The sequence below is a fragment of the Xiphias gladius genome, unplaced genomic scaffold (genome assembly GCF_016859285.1).
Source record: "Xiphias gladius isolate SHS-SW01 ecotype Sanya breed wild unplaced genomic scaffold, ASM1685928v1 HiC_scaffold_1477, whole genome shotgun sequence".
Classification (NCBI taxonomy): domain Eukaryota; kingdom Metazoa; phylum Chordata; class Actinopteri; order Istiophoriformes; family Xiphiidae; genus Xiphias; species Xiphias gladius.
In genome coordinates this window covers 1-17,757 of record NW_024401807.1, presented here as the reverse complement: position 1 = coordinate 17,757, position 17,757 = coordinate 1, and the positions used below count along the sequence as shown (strand labels likewise).

Here is a 17,757-nt window from a genome sequence, read left to right as displayed (position 1 = left end):
TGGACTTCCTGAAATGGCATAGGATAAAGCTCAAAAGAAACAACTGCCATCACCTTGAACTGATTTCGTTTCACAGACTCTTCCCATAGCTGATATTTCCCCATATTGTGGCTGCTATGTATTCTCAACTCTCACATCCATCTCTAAACAAAGTCTTCCCTTTGTCACAGCATTCAGCGGCTTGTAAGGGATCATGGATACATTGGTTATTTCAATATCTGTCTTCATATGGGTGTCATTGCCATTTGAAGTGTTCATTCCAAATGCATTTGTTGGGTTACTTGCACTTGCCTACTCCTAAGAGTAAGTTACTACTTAGGCACATCATTTATTTTTAGTCAAATCTTCATGCAAAATTTTTTGCACGTGGCAGTTCTCTTATATTTACCTTTCAACACAGCACTATAAAGTGGCCTCGCTTCTTGGTGGTTTCTGTTAGCATTGCTGTTTTTAACAGAGTTTTCCCTGGTGGTTGGCACTTCACAATGTCTTCACATCACCTTGACTCCTCTATCCTCAAGTGGCATGGCTTGAAACATGCGATAATAAAGAGGTGGCTGTTTCGCAAGGTTCTCCAAGTGGTCTTACATTGCTCTGTACTCAGAGTGATAAACAACTACAGCAGTACCTGTCTCTGCATCCATATGACCCTGACTGTAGCGATTATGAGGATCAATCACAGCAAAATGGTGGCCTTGCGTCACAACCACACTTGTTACTACTCAAAGTCACAAAGCATCATGATCTACAGAATAATGGCCCGTTGAATAGCCATATGCAGTGGTACATTTATATTACTCATATCTGAATGAGCAGTCTCATCAAACACATCAACTATCCCACTGAAAGTTGGATCAACATTTATTTTAAACTGTGCATCTTTCATTGCATATACATTTGGCAACTCTTCAACTCATAGATACCTGGTTTTTCCACTTATTTCACCACTGTCTTTGAGAGCAGTGTACAACGTAATCCCTTCAATAAGAACCGTATCCTCATCAGCATTTTCATCATCAATCCAAGTCAGTACATTTTTCAACTCATTCATCATAAGTGCTGCTTAGCTGTTACCTATGCACAGTTTGTCAGCATTATCATGTAAACACTCATTTTGAGAGAATGAGCAAAGTAAGAAAGGCTTCATAGTTGATTTGGAAATACAATTCTCCATAGGGGAATTTGATGATGCAGCCTGCATTCCATCTAGGTGGTTGCCTGCAATCTTGGATTCAGTCACTGGCTTACCAACAGCTTTGGACATGGTTTGAGGGACCTGCTTTTCAGACACAGACTGCATGAACAAGTTAGAAGCAGACATACCGTCAGTTTTGTTTGACTTGATTAGACAGTGGTTAAGCACTTGGGTTTGTTACAGTTTCACAAGGTTTGAGAGTTTGAGGTTTTGAGCAGTTTGAGAAGTTTTGAGCAGAGAGTTTTGACAAAATTTGTACACTGAGGGGATAGTGTATTGTCAGTGCCCAGATTGGCAGTATCAACTGGCCCCTCCTAGTAGGTCTGCACTCCACACTTGGCCTCCTGGTTCAGGTTGGATTGTGAGAGAGTAGAGAAAGAGAGACACACTGACAGACACAAAAATAGAGAGAGGCAAATCTTTGTAAAATATACCATTTTCAGAACTATAAGGAGACAAAGGCATCAGATATTTAAGATGTTTAAAGCCACTGGAACTTTGGCTTGAAATTTTAAAAAATTTATACGATGAAGTTGAGTCTCTCATTAAGCATCCACAAAAATTTGAGTGAAAATAAATGTTCATAACTATTAGTACTAGTTCAAAAACAAGTAATTTTTCTCAGGATTTTCTTTGGGGCATGATCATATGACTCTGGGTTGATGGCTCCTCTCAGCTCAAGTACCATTTTCCTGTCACTGACTAAAATGTTTTGCTGCCATGGAATAAACTACAAAATCAATCAAATTGACCCTACCTGGTTAGAAAGTTTGACTACCTGACTAACAAACTAGTTTAGACCACCCAAGTCTTTCTTATTTAAGTACGCTTCCCAGAGTATGGCGCTAATCATTAGCATTTTCCATTTCCATTTTTTTTATTTAACTATACTTCCAGGAATAAGAAGCTAAGTGTTTTAACATCTTCCATCTACTTAAATGAAATGGTTCGCATTAGCTTTGCTATGCTACAATTTTGAGCTACTTTTCAACTCTGATTAATACAGATTTGGGTGGCATAGCCTACTCCAGTCTGCAATTTAGTTTACAGCAGTAGCTTTCAAACCATGTCAGGCTAACTTGAATGCTCAATTTAGCTAAAAGCAAAGAAAAGTGCGTGCATCGTTTTCCCATTGGGGAGATGATTGGAAGTGTTGTGAAGTTAGCTTGGTGAGCTAGCCACATCAATCATTTTTCTCCTAAATATGATTGCTGCATGAGATGCAGGTGAAAACCGGAATCTAATTACGCATTAAGATTCCTTGCTTAGCAATTGCAACCCAGAAACAAGGGAAGGGAGAGAGACTTATTCTAAAGAGTTACATGGCTATGTCAAAGCCTATGTTCTCATAGCATACTTAAGGTGTTTACTATACGTACATTAGATTGAAAATTACATAATTAGTATATAAAAATCAGTATATAAAAATGCTGTCATTGCCCCCCTTAATCTCTGACTAAAATGTTTCATAGAAAAAATGTTGGGCAAATAACTTTTGTATTACATTTATGCTTCAATTCCTACGTCAAACTCATCTATTGAGATGCAAGATATACCAAATATGAAATTCTAACTGCATTAGTTTGACAAACTTAAATGATATGTTGTCACTATGGCTGTACTCGACTGGTCAATTGGCTGGTCGATATGCTCTTGTCCATCCAAATTCTCATTGCTGAGACAATCACAGGTGTTACTTTCATACACGAGAAGAGTGCTACATCAGTAGTCCTCCAAGATTAATCTGTGATTTACTGTGGCAGTGGGAGGGACAGACTACCTGTGAAAACAGAGGGGGTAATGGCAGAGAGGAAAACAACAATAAAAAAATGGAACATCATTCCTTATGTTGCTTACATTGTACTTACTTCTATTGATGTAGCAGGAAAGTTGATCCGTGTCTGATCCGTTGTCGATCAATTTTTTTGGGTCTTGACAGACATTCTCAACCTGACGGGTCTATTTACATACCATGAGTACTGCCATGATTGGTCAAATAATGTAATGGCACAGGCAGGGAGGGCCCAAACCCTGACACTCAAACGAAAGCAGGTAGATGCAATGAAGGTACTTTAATGATGGTAATAACTGTAGCAGCTACAGGTCAGGGCAGAATGGAAGCCGCTGGAGATCAGGAGCTGGTTTTTGCTGGACTGCAGATGGGAGATCAGGAGAAGGCTGGACTTCGGCGGACTCAGAAACAGGTTTTGCGTCGGTTAGGACCTTCGATGCAAGAACAGATGTTGGCCGGCCCACTGACTGGGGACCAGTAGCAGGCTTGACGTCAGGCCAATTCAGGAATAGGTTTGATGTCGGCCAGGATGGCCAGCTCAGGAGCAGGCTTGGTGTTGGTCGACTCAGGAACAGACGAGGCCAGGGTACCCCAGCTCTAGGTACCCCAGCTCTATGGTGCTGGGCAACTGGGAGGACTTGGGAGCAGGAACATGCATGTACTTAGTTGGCTCAGGAGCAGGAGGCTGCAGGCTCAGTTGCCTGAGCTGGAGAGAACGATAAATGCTAGCACGCTGCAGGTAGCAGGCTGGTCTGCAGGTTAAAGTGCAGACCAGAGGCTAGCTGACTGGGATGCCGGCTGGAGGCTAGCCGGCCGAGATACAGGCTGGAGACAAGCTGGGAAACCGGTTGGAGGGCTAGCATGCCCGATGCTAGCTGAAAGGCATTATGCTTGACTGGACAGGTGACTGAGCTGACAAGCTAAGGAAAAACAGCATATGTATCAGGCCTGGAATGGAATTTCCACCTGAAAAAGGCTGTCTGCCTGGCAAGGTTAGGATCATGCCTCCAGAGAACAGTCAACGTTTTTTATGAACCCATATACATCGCCAAGAAACTTGTCCTTAGACACGTCAAAGTCCTCCCAGGTAAATGGCAGGCTATGAACGAGTTGATCTGCCGGGTCCATGTTTTGGTCATTTCGTACTTTCACGGCACAGGCAGGGAGGACCCAAATGCAGACTCACATGAAACCAGGTAGATGCAATGAAGGTACATTAATGATGGAAATAATAGGCTTACAGTCAGATGGGTTAACAAGTTAGCAGGCAGGTATCCAGATAAGCAGGCATCAGGTGAAAAAAACACACTGAGGGGACCCTACAGGAACAAAACAGCACATTGTAGTTTATTAGATGGTGAGGATGATGTGAAGAAGATGAAGGAGACTCCGCTGACACCGTCTTGATTGCATATAAAGGTTTATTACAAAGAAGTACAGCGTCAAGTCAAGCATTTGCAAATCTGCTCGTGAGAGGGTGTGAAGCCAATGAACCGCTCTGAAAATCAGTCTTGACCACTGACTCTTAAATAAGGCAATCGTTTTCCTAAAAACTTTCACTAACATATGGTTTCAGTCACAAAGCATTAACTTCCTTTTCCAAACTGTGAGGCACCCTCTGAGGACCTTTGACATAGGGCCTCTATGTAAACACAGCTCTACATAGGTAAACATACACCTTATCTCCCCCCTTTGAGGCTTGCAGAGCCTCAAAAAAAGAAAAGAATTACACATGCATGTTTACAAATGTAACAAGAATAACAGGTCCTCCTATACTGCTCCTGCAGCTTAACCTTAGCCAGACAACAAATTTATGGAGTGTGAGAGCAAAAACCTGTCGGGCAGCTTCCTTTTTACAAGTTTCATCAATCAATCAATGCAGGAAATTCTTCTCACAGTCCTCGTTGCCTTTAAGCGACCACATATAGTACTCCAAGCCAATTAAAAAAGAATTTGTGAAAAATATATAGAGATATGTTCTAAGCAAATACATATTGAAACCTCAGAAAATAAAACAAAATAATGTCCAAATTCAGGCTGGTCATCCCATCTGACCCTCCAATGAACCTTTTCCTGCCTAGCACCAATCTCCCTAAGCACTGAGAAAAAGAAAACAAATTAGGTCCCAGTGTATTTACCTACTGACAGAGAAGAACATTCTTAAAGTAATTCAATTGAAAAGATCCCCAAGTAAAGCAAATTATCATTTGGACTCACTAACATATAAATGTCCAACTTCGAATATTATCAATATCACAAATTACATCTAACACTGTAGAATGTATATATATATATATATATAAGAAGACATAAGAAAGTATCACACTGCAGCTACTCAGCAGCATTGACTCTCGCTATAGTGTTGATGGTGTTTTGAGTCCAGACATTTTATTTCCACATTGTCCTTGTTCAGGGCCCTTCGTCCATTTTCCACTGTCCTTGTTTTGAGTGTTTGAGAACAGTCAGCCGCCCTCACAGTGGTTTTCCCCAATACCATTCTAGAAGAAAAGAAAGAAAACACCAACCAGTATCTTGCAAAAATAAAAAAACATCAGATGCAGATTATCACATTTGATGTGAAATTAGCAGTATCATACTTTCACATTATCCCAAGTTAACAGATACATTTCCATTTCCCCCCTTTGATTATACCACTCTATAGTAAGAGACTACAAAATACTAAATAATACCAAGAATAAATGCATAAAGTATAATGAGATTATATATTCAAAAAGGATACTTCTCAATAAATTGCATTCTACCACCAGTTCCTCATCTTCGTTGTCTGGGTCAGTCTTATGTAGTAGTGGGATCTGTACCTGCTTTCCACGCATCACAACTCCAACCCATCTTAATATCATAGCTTTCGCAAAGGTCAGTGGCAGCGTACAAAAACATAACATCACACACAGTGATATAAGAACTGGTATCAATATTTGAATCAACGCTGCACCTAAGACTCCAAATCTGTCTCGTAACCAAACATTAGTAGACCATCCAGCTCCTTGCGATGCGCCAAACGCATCCCCAATGTGCTTCAATGCATCTACAACACTAGTGATATTTATCAGAGTTGTCATGAATCAAAGTATAACATGCATCATCAGTTAAGTTCAAAGCCACACATAGGCCACCTTATTTGGCCAAAATATAATCAAGAGCCATATCATGTTTCAGTACGTCAGTCTGTGACTCCTTTGAGTGTTTGACAAGTATTCAAACCCCTTTATAGTCTAATCTGCAAAACGCTGCGAAGTGTAGGTGAGATTATCAATATGATACACAAAAATGTTACACCATACCACGGAAATAGTCCTATACCCCATTACTCTCCAAGACTAATCCTCCAATGGTAGGACTCCAGATTATGAAATTGTGCCATTTCCCTTTTCTTCCTACTACCGGGAACAGCAGTAGATTTGACCTCATCAGGTGATTGTCCCTTCTGGATCGCAAAAACTTCATATGGAAGCTTTAATCTTGCCATGTAACAGCATCTGGTCCATCCATATGGTAGAAATAAGTATCACCACAAACCCACCAAATGTCTCTGAAATTCCCTGTAGTATCATTTGTAGGCAAAGTTTGGTTCTTTACCATCAAAGTTCTACTCTGTTTGCATTGAGGTGTATGAAAGGTCACTGTATACAAACCATCAGTCAGTCTTGTGTTTACGCCCATTAAATATTGCATCATATATTTATCACAGTCTGCTATTCCCCTAAACATACCAGGGCAATTATGCATTTCATTCGAACAAAAACAGTCTTCAGCCTTTACAGGTGTCACTTCAGGAACTGCTGTTGTCACATCCTCATGTTTGTCGAGTAAATTTACATATGTTATGTTTCTCAGCCAAGAGCAGTCAAGTCTAGGTCTAAACAGATGCACTGATAAAGCCATAACTCTATCTTCTCCTGACATCTGCTGATACAACAACCACAACAGCACATAAGATTGACACCTAGGAAGCAGCGGTTCTGCTACCATCTCCATAATTGCAGGCCATGTGCCTAGTGGGTGAACTCTCACCAAACCGATCTTACTGAATGAGTCAACTGTTGAAACCATAAATTTCTACCTGCACATGGGTCTGAAATTTGTTGTCAACTCTCTTTAACAACTTTAACAACTTGGAGTTGTTTGATCTTACTTACATCTATTACTACTAAAGTCACTATCCTAGTTCTAAACCCTGTCTCTGACCCCTCACTCTGAACTTGTAGATCATAATAAGAACACCTATAATCACCTTGATCCTCTTGCTGAAGCCCTCGTACATAAAGGCTACAGTCACCTTCAATCTTTATTCTCCTCTGGTCATTAATTAACACAAACTTCCCTAGTGGTGATGCTCCCTCTTTTGCTCATCAAGCCTCTCTTGCACATTTTCTTGTGTTTGCCTTTATCACTTTCCTTTTTTCTTTCCATCTTTAGCTTTCTCCTTTTCCAAAAATCTTCTCGAAGACGATGGACCCTTACTCTCCAAGTCTCCATCGCTGTTTCCATTCTCACTTTCATTGGAGCTGTCATCTCCTCTGTGATTTTTCCTCCACGTTTTGACTCCTCTTCTCTCTGTTTTTGCCAGTATCCGTCTGACTGCTGGGTCATATCCACCCATACTTTCATCCGAATCACTCTGATCATCATCTCCAATTTCCATCCTTTTGATCCTTAGTCCACCATTAGTTTTCAAACGAGCCCTTTTCTTTTTACTTTTGTGCTTGGGTACATCTTTATGATTGTTTCCGCTCTTCCCGTTTCTATTATTGGCTCATTCTCATCTGCAATGTGATAGTTACCCTGCTGACTAATCACTGGAAGTTGGGGATAAATCTCCTCAAACTTCACCTCCTTTTCATAAGGTGGGGGTTTCTTTATTGGGGCCATATATGAGAATGGTGTATTAATTTTTCTGTTTCCTTTGCAATTCTTTTCTATTTCTTCTGCGCCTTTCTCCCTCTTATCTTTTGCAGCTTCCAATAATTTCTGTCCCTCATTTTCGAACAACTGGAGAATGCCAAGCTCTGTTTGTCTTTTTTCTTTGCGTTTTTCTGTCCCTTTTTACCTTTCTTTTGATCCGCCTTATATGTGGATATAAGCACCTGCATCTATTTAATTCCGCTGGGTTGAGAGTCCCTTCCACTGGCCAAGGTTGGTCAATTTCAGGCCACGCTTATGCCACTTTTCCGACATTTTTTCTCTACCTTTAATTAGGGGATTACTCTTCTGCACAACATCAACCAGAGTAATTGCTTTCGAAGTTTTAGCATCCTTCTTCAACATTGTAATGGTTCCTTATACTCCCTTATTGTAAATCAAATCCAATTTATTAAAGTTTATTTAGGCTATTCCTCTCTTTAGTTTCCAATTTAAATGAATTATAAACCACTGTGTTGCCACAATCAGTAACAGAACGTGAAATAAATTTGCCAACTTCAGAGAATCAAAAGTCTTATTAACACAAAGCAAAATCACAACACTATGTCCGCATATAATATTAGCTAAACACACAAATAATCCTTGGAGTCACACGTGAAGTTTTCCAAAACGTCCCACAATAAAAGAAATCCTATGCAAAAATAAACCTCAAAAGATCGCAAACTACCACAAGGGACAATATATACAAGCCAAAAACCAACACTGCATTTAGAAAAAGCAAAACAGGCCGCAGCTGATTCAGACAAGAAGGAAAATGAGAGAAGGAGGGGGCGTTGGATCTGAGTATGTATGTTTTAATATTGGTAAACTTTATCAGAAGGTGGTCTTTCCCTTCCTATCTTATTTCTTAATCATTCTTGTGCACACAAAACATCCTCGCTGTTCTTCTCACTTCTCTTTACAATATAAATGTTTTTCTCAGGGTTCATATTTAGTATATTCAATACGTCTTCTCAATGGAATCTCATAAATATTATCAAACGTCCCTCAAGGGCTCATGTATATATTTTTAACAATTTAAGACAAGTTAAGACTCATAGATCATTCGTTTCAAACATCCTCTCAAAGAGGCTCATGATTTTTATCAGAACAAACCCCTGAAAAAGGCTCATGTATATTTAACATTTAAAAGCAAACGAATCTGTCCTTATTAATCAATAATTCACATATTTTCAACCACAACCTATGTGTGGCTGTCACACATGAACCTTCCGCAGCCAGTCACACCCAGCTGAAACACAGCTGACACACCACACAACAGGCACACACACGCAGACCAATCGTTTAACAAACAAATGCACAGAGCAGATTACACAAAACAAAAGCTCACAACAAACTCATCATCCCAAATTTCTCAAAGTTAACTCATTCATACTTTCCCTTACTAAATGCACATTTTTGCTGCTCACTTTTCTCTTTTTCCTAAATTTATACTACCTTAATGAGATGCAGCCATTTCAATGAGTGGCTGCTTCAGACATCGTTCGTCAACGAATATTCGAGTTGGAGCTTACAATTGAATTTTCTCCAGTTCTTAGAACTGACCTGAGACATCCCCTAGTCACATTCCAGGTTTTATGGCCTGTCTAACACCGCCTTCCTAAGGGTTTCATCCGAATCTGCGGCTTGACCTTTGCATTTTCTCTTTTTTCCTTTACATTACCTCTTTTACCATGTTACTTTTACTTTATTTAATTTTTCCGGATTCCTCCGGATTCCTCCAAATTCCTCTGAATTCTTCAGAATTCCTAATTCCTCCAGATCCGGAGTTACGTTTCTAATTCCCAGTCAAATTCCACTATTCGTAAAAGCCAACTTTCACGCAGCAGCTAATACGCATGTCTTACCGTTAAGAAAGATAAGTGCCCTGTCTTCATTAATCTTGCATGCCGTTTTTTTTTAGCAGACTTTACCGTTACTAATTAGGGTATTCTACAGTTTTCCTACTTTAACTTCTCATTTTCTTCACATCTATTTTACTTTAACTTCTTATTTTCTTCACGTCTTTACTACACTACTCCCCCCTTTGCGTTGTCCATCAACGCAACAAAACCAAATTTAGAATGGAGCACCGAATCAAACATCAACACATCATGACACACACACACGAATGATTCTTTGCAGTGTGTCCAACCAGCAAATACAACAGCTTCAACGAACAAACCAGTGCCCCAAGAACGTGAGGAATGCTCACCTTAACTGCCGGCATGGAGCGGCGCGCTGATGCTCGAGAAAATGCTGCTGGGCACAACACGACCAAGTTCATGACGCCAAAATTCTTTTAGTTTATTACATGTTGAGGACGATGTGAAGAGGATGAAGGAGACTCGGCTGACACCGTCTTGATTGCATATAAAGGTTTATTACAAAGAAGTACAGCATCAAATCAAGCACTTGCAGGTCTGCTTGTGAGAGGGTGTGAAGCCAATGAACCACTCTGAAAATCAGCCTTGACCACCGAGTCTTTCCTGAAAAACATCACTAACCTATGGCTTTACGTCCAAAGCATTTCCTCCTATTCATACTGCAAGGCACCCTCTGAGGACATTTGACCTAGGGCCTTTGTGAAAACACATGACTTCAGCTCTACATATGTAACCATACATCTCAACATAAAGAACATGAGCGATAATACACAGATCAACTGGTAAGGAGTGAAGGGAACATAGATAATTAAATACACAAGGGAGTCAGTAGTAATCGGGAACAGGTGAAACATATCAGTGCAGGGCAGACAATCACAGAAGTGGGAAAAAACAAAGAGAGGAAGTAAAACAATCAACCGACAAACAAGGGTGTAATTTCAAAGTAGAGTCACACAAAGGGCATATTGTAACATGTAACTGTGATTAGCTAGTTCTGATAAATATTATGAATAATCATTATGCCTATTATGTATTTTTTTTTATATCTTGATGTACACAATAGTAATATTTCACATTGTAGTCTTAATTTTTAAACTTTTGCATGTTTGTGTGCTGCTTCACATCCCTGTGTGTGACAAGCAGTGTATGTGCGTTGTGCACCCCCCCTATGAAGGTGCATATTACTATCTTGATAATGTATAATTAAAGTAACACTAAAAAGCGCCATCGACATCAGACCAGGTTTTTGTTGGTCAATCACAAACGCTTTCCAGTGCCTCAAGATAGACAAGAATGTGCCTGACCACACCTCATTTGAAGACCAATATTTCCATGGGTACTCAGATAGTCACAAGTGCATTTGCTATTTAAAGAAAAAGGGCGCTGGATGGGAAAATGACAACTGTGTTGGTCTGAAACTAGCATAGACACTTGTGTCACGCTTGATGCCAATTTCTGCTGGATGTAAGATAGGGCCCAAAGTATCTTAGTAAGTTGTTGGGCCACTATGTGCCCCCGGAAAAAAGCTTCAGTGTGCCTTGGTAATGATTCTACAGGTCTCTGGAACTCTATTGGAGGGATTAAACATCATTCTTCCATAAAATATTCCCTAATTTGGTGTTTTGATGATAGTGGTGGACAGCGCTTGTCTAACACGTCGGTCCAAAATATCCCATAGGTGTTGATTGGATACAGATCTGGCGACTGCGAAGGCCATAGAATATGATTCACATCATTTTAACACTCATCAAAACATTCAGTGACCTCTCGGACCCTCCGAATGGGGGCATTGTCATCCTGGAAGAGACCATTCCCGTCAGGATAGAAATGTTTCATCATTGGATAAAGGTGATCACTCAGAACAACTTTGTACTGATTTGCATTGACCCTTCACTCTAAGGGGATAACTGAACCAACCACACCAGCAAAATGCATTCTTCAGCATAACAGAGCCACCAGATGGCCTCCCTGTAGGGGTCTACCATTCAGGCCTGTACCATTCTCTTCGTGTACGCCACACATGCACTCACCCACTTGTTGAGAATATGGTGAAAGACGACTCATCAGACCATATCACTTTTTCCCACATTTCTATAGACCAGTGCCTATGGGTTTTGCACAACTGAACTATCAAATGTGCTTTGTAATAAGAGGTTTATGCAATGCTATCCCACTATAATATCCCTGTCTATGTAATTGTCAATGGACTGTTCTTGCTGACACAGTCTGAGTACATTCTACATTTCCATTCTCAGTCATCTGAGGAAGACCTGGTCTTCTGTTTTTCCTTACACATCGCACTAATGCACAAGCATCAAGGCCATCAAATGTGCGCTGTTGACTACAACTTCTGACCCTATTTACTGATGTCTTTCCTCTAGGTTTAAATGCAGATGTCACTTTAGTCACTGTTCCTACTGAAACACTAGCCAGTTGAGCAGTCTTTGTGACTGAAGATCTTGCAATCTTTGCCCCAACAATGAACCCTCTTTCAAGGTCACTAGATCCTTTCTTCTTGACATCTTGATACAAAAGCAGAATCAGCTGGGCCTGCTCAGCTTTTTGTACATGCCAGAGCATGATTGGATGTTAATTCCTTAATTGTACCATGCAGCTGTGTAGAAGAATCTTCATTTGTTATGTTTCTCCACTCATTTATTTAGGTTTTTTCTTTAATTTGTCATCTGTCTGTATATTTGTGCCAAATTTCAAGTTATACGGAAAGCGTTTCATATTTTTCACTTTTTCGCTGGTAATTATAGTAACACCATTGGAATCATATTTCTTGGTAAGTATTCCCACATCATTTCCCACCATTTCCAGTTCTTGTTTGAAGTTTGATCTCTATAGCTCATTCCAGCTCACAGCACATCGAGTACTGCTTAAGATGGCAGATATTGATGAATAGGCCACAGCCACATTTATCAATCATGATGACACTTAGGATCTTGGTTAATACTTGCCCCCACAGCATGTGTAACAAAATCCTTGAAATTCTGTCCATCAGGTTTTGAGGTACACCTTTTTTTTAATTTGTGGCACCGCCTACGGGTTAGGCTCAAAATGCTTTGGTAGGCCTATTCCCAAACACAGTCTGAAAATATCTTCAAAGATTTATGATTAATGGACAAATTGTTAATGAGTTATGGCCAGTTTTTCAATTGATGGCGGACATGTTTTTGGACCAGTCTTACCCATTTATAATAGAATTGTGTAGCTCGTTCCTGTAAGGCTGTATAATAAATTTCTGTGTTGTGTCAACACACAAAACGTAGGTGTTATTCACATTATGCAAATTAGCTAAAAGTTCACCATGGTGGCCTTTGTTATCCAAGAGGCTTCTTTGTAGAGAATATTGAGTTGTAGATGTGGGTCAAATTTGAAGTCAATAGGACTCACAGTGTAGGGGGCCAGCCTTTCAAATCATTGAGTTTTTGGCTGTTAATTATATTGCCAACACCACCAATAGTGTAGTACAACATCATCGACAGCTTGATTATTGAGAATTCGACTGCATCTTTGGGCTCAATCACAGTTCAGGGTAATTCTTGTTTTTCAAACCCAGTTCCCATTCATCTGTCGTTTGTCCATATGTTCTATCAGTAACAACAGGATCACAGACCATACTTTGTTTGCTTTGTTGACTTCATTTCAAAGTGCTGGAAACAAGATTTGAGAAATATAACATCCTGATAGAATTATTTGTGATCTTTTCTTTACATAAAGACATGTCTGAATAAGTGAATTTCTCTAGGAATAGAATTACATTTATTTACACCTGCTTTTATTCATTTCTGTTACCCCCCACTTTATCTGTTGTCAGGAGGGGACCAGGGCCTGTTGAACTCTTTCTTCAGTAGCTGGCCGGTGGAAAATATCCATAAACACCTGCCATTTGTCTACAACCTCAGTGCCAGCTCCATCTACAGCTACCTCCCTGCTTTCCAACAGTGAGTGTGTCTGCCTGTTGCCATTTTTGATTATACTCATAGTAAAAAGGATACATTTAAATTCTGTTTACACACTTTTGTGTTTGTGGATAGTGGATAGGGGTTAATCTTAGCCATGATTAAGGGTTGTTACTCTCTTTTCTCAGCTGTAAATTGATGAGAAAAGATAGTAACAACTTATCACTTATTATGAAAAGTTCATTTTCATCTCGTGTTATTGACACAAATTTGCTGTTTATTTGACCCAAATAAACACAAATTTGGTGTTTATTTGACCCAAAGCGTCAATGGACTGATTGTAGATGTTAGCTGTAGCAGCTCATCCTCAGACTGATTTTAGAACTCACAGGGAACTCTAGTTCTGTTTTTTTCCCTCTAGTCTGTCTCCTTGTTCCTTTTGTCTCTGTATGATTATCAAGAGTCATAAGACCTCGGGATAAGCGCAAACTTTTCACCGAAGGTGAAATGTTTTCAAGTTGGAGATACATCTTAGTCTCAGTTTGCACTGACTGCAGATAATTTGTGTCTATTTTCGTCCAACTGAATCTTCCCATTGACTTTGTATGTAATTGACCGATGCTTATTTGATATATCTTTATGGAGTCAAATTAAATGGGCACAGATTAGAGCAGAAAACAAAAGCACAACAAAATTGTCAATAATCTGATGAAAATGCTGGATTTTTTGTTCTTGCAGGTTTGGCCACAATGCAAAGATTGTACATTTCCTAGGAGCAATGAAACCCTGGAGCTCAAGCAGCCAGAGGGATGACAGCCACTCAAAAACCATGGAACAGTTTTTGACTCTGTGGTGGAAGGAATACCTCAGTCACACAACATCATCTGCACCAGGGAAACAGCTCACTCAAGACTGGGAGAAACCACAACAGGTACCAACATCTACAGTTGGGTACATAAGATTTTGTTTTTGTAATTTTGCTTCTGTACACGACCGCAATGGGTTTGAAATGAAGCAAACCAGGAAGAGGGGGTCAGTTGAATGACAATCCATTTCCTGGCCAGGTGTGGCCTGTTCCCTTGTTTTTCCATGACAAATTAAGCGGATAAATGGTCTGCAGTTGATTCCAAGGGTTGAATATGTATTTTGTAGCTGTTCATGAGAACTTTCAATATGCATTCCAAAGCGGTGTCAATGCAAATGAAGGAGGCCATCATTACACTGAAATAACAAAACAAACCTATCAGACAGATGGTAGAAACTTTAGGAGTGGCCAAATCAACAATTTGGTACATTCTTAAAAAGAAGGAATGCATTAGTGAGCTCAGCAACGCCAAAAAGCCACAGAAGACAATAAACGTGGATGATCGCGGAATTCTTGCCTTGGTGAAGAAATGCCCTTCACATCATCTGGCCAGGTTAAGAACATTCTTGAGGAAAACATTCAATGAAGAGACGCCTTTCTTAATGTAAATACAGAGGGTTTACCACAAGGTACAAACCACTGATAACACTCAAGAACAGAATGGCCAGATTAGACTTTGCCAGAAAACATCTAAAAAAGCCTGTCCAGTTCTGCAACAAAGTCTTTTGGACAGATGAAACCAAGATTAACTTGTACCAGAATGATGGGAAGCGAAGAGTGTGGAGAAGGAAACAAATGGCTCATCATCCAAAGCATACCACATCATCTGTCAAACGTGGCGGAGGCAGTGTTACAGCATGGGCATGTATGGTTGCCAATGGAACTGGGTCACTGGTGTTTATTTATGATGTAACTGCTGATAGAAGTAGCAGGATGAATTCTGAGATGTATGTGGCTATACTATCTGCTAAGATTCAGCCAAATCCTGCAAAACTTATATGATTGTGCTTTACAGTACAAAGGTGTGATAACCAAAAACATACTGCGAAAGCAACCCAAGAGTTTCTGAAGTCAAAGAAATTGAATATTCTTCAATGGCCAACCATCCACCTGACCTCAACCCAATTGAGCATTCTTTTCACTTACTGAAGACAAAAATGAAGGCAGAAAGACCCAAAAAACAAGCAGCAACTGAAGGCAGTTGAAGTAAAGGCCTGGCATCTAAATGGAGGAAACTCTGTATTTGGTGATGTCCATGGTGATGTCATTAACTGTAAGGATTTTCATCCAAGTATTAAAAATAAACCTTATAATTATGTATGTTTCTCCCATTACTTTTGAGCCTCTTAAAATGGAGGAACTATGTTAAAAATGGTTGTAGTTCCCAAACACTTAAAAGCTGAAAGTCTACACTTCTGTCCCATCTTGATGGCTTCATTTCACATCCATCATGGTGGTGTACAGAGACAGACTTACGAAAATTGTGTCAACTAACCTTACTGTATGTGATTTGAGTCTGTGATGTCCCAGCACTCAGACAATGGCATTTTATGAATTAAATAAAAAATCTGCTCATTTTCTGCACTTTGCTCATTTAATTACTTTTTTTTTTCAAACATGAGATCGAAATTGACATGAATGAGAATAAAACAATGAAGATAACTAAAGCAACAACATTGGTAATAATTATAACTACTGGGCTAACTGATAATATCTGCATATGATGTTCATCTTCATTTTACACCATGATCCAAGAACAGAAACAAAGACATTCTCATGCAAAAATAAATGGCTATTCAACTGGCACTAGAGCTTAAAGTATATCAGGCTTGGATACACATATAATACTTGTAATAAGGACACTATAAGAAAAATATAGAATATGACCAGACTTAGTCTTTAGTCATGAAATTGTTTGCCTGTAGATGAATTTGACATTTTTGGATGTTCAGCTGACCTGTGCTCTGACTAAAAGACTCTCAAAAGTGAACCAAATCTATATCAATCCAATACTTACCAGAGGCCTTTTAGGAAAGTGTACAATAATATGTAACTGGTAAAAAAAAGTCTCAGCATTAATTTCACGGTAATTCACATTTATAGGTAAATGTTTGACTGGTCATTCCTACAGTATATGATGGTTCTGCTTTTACATTTAACCTTCAGCAGTGTCACTCCATGTTGTTGAACTATACAGAGTAGGAAGGCAACTTATGTTCCATGTTTGGCAGATGCCCTGCAGGATTTCTCTCCAAACACTCCAGCAGCACATTTCACTGTTGACTTTCCTCCTCTTTACTTGAATGTTTGCTAATCAGTCACATAAGCTGCTACCGAGTTTGGCTGGAACATAAACATGCAGATTAGAAGTCAAATGCAACACATGGCTGCCCAGCCCTGGTCTTTGTTGTTTTCCTGCCACTCAACATCCTGCCTTGTTTTGCAGATCCAAGAACAAAAAGCCAAGATGCCATTTACAGAAAACTTGGACAGCTCCAACTCATTGCTTGCACATTTTTCACCCCCGACTGCGAGCCTTTATTCACCCTGTGAAGAAAAGATGGTAAACTAAGACACGACCATATTGATCTATTTACCTCAATCATATCCATTCTTTGATTTCACCTTAGGATGTTAGTTTTTTTTTTGTCTGTCGTATTTTTATCTTGTGTGTTTGTGTATTTGTGTGTATAGACATATTCTTGAAAACACAGCACCTCAACAATACATAATAGAAAAAGTATTCTCCTACATTTTGAAGCACCTTGCTACATTTTTATATGAGTAAATAAAAATACAATTTAATTTTTGAAACCATAACTCCTCATGCAAAAGTTATAATCCTTAAAGCTGCACCAGTCAGTATTTGTGTATCAACAAGATGTTGCTAATAGCTACAAACCTAGAGAGAATTATCACCAACTCTGCAGTTCTCTTCAGTTCTACATAGCTTTTTAACCTCTTTAAGCTCATTGTTTTAGTTTTATGGCAGCCCTGTTTCCAACATAAGCAGCAGCTGTTTTCAGAGAAAAAGATGTAGAAAGCCACAATCCACTGCCTGCTGAGCAGAAAACAGCAGACAGAAGCTGTTAGAGACTAGCTGGTGCAGTGTAGCATTTAGCAGATAAAGAGCCAGATATTTCCCTCAGGAGTTGGTAGAGACCAAAAACAAAGCTAAAAGAGAGGGAATA

General features: G+C 39.5%; 1 protein-coding gene across 1 annotated transcript in view; it reads left to right on the top strand.

Moving 5' to 3' along the window:
- The window catches only part of gyg2 (glycogenin 2), a gene marked incomplete at its 3' end in the record, with an annotated part of 41,750 nt that extends 24,621 nt beyond the window's left edge, over nt 1–17,129 (top strand). The window contains exons 5-7 of the mRNA XM_040123149.1: nt 13,617–13,743; nt 14,440–14,632; nt 17,013–17,129. Coding sequence (XP_039979083.1) covers nt 13,617–13,743; nt 14,440–14,632; nt 17,013–17,129 — 437 coding nt within the window. The remainder of the gene's footprint in view (nt 1–13,616; nt 13,744–14,439; nt 14,633–17,012) is intronic.
- Between the last annotated feature and the right edge of the window lie 628 nt (nt 17,130–17,757).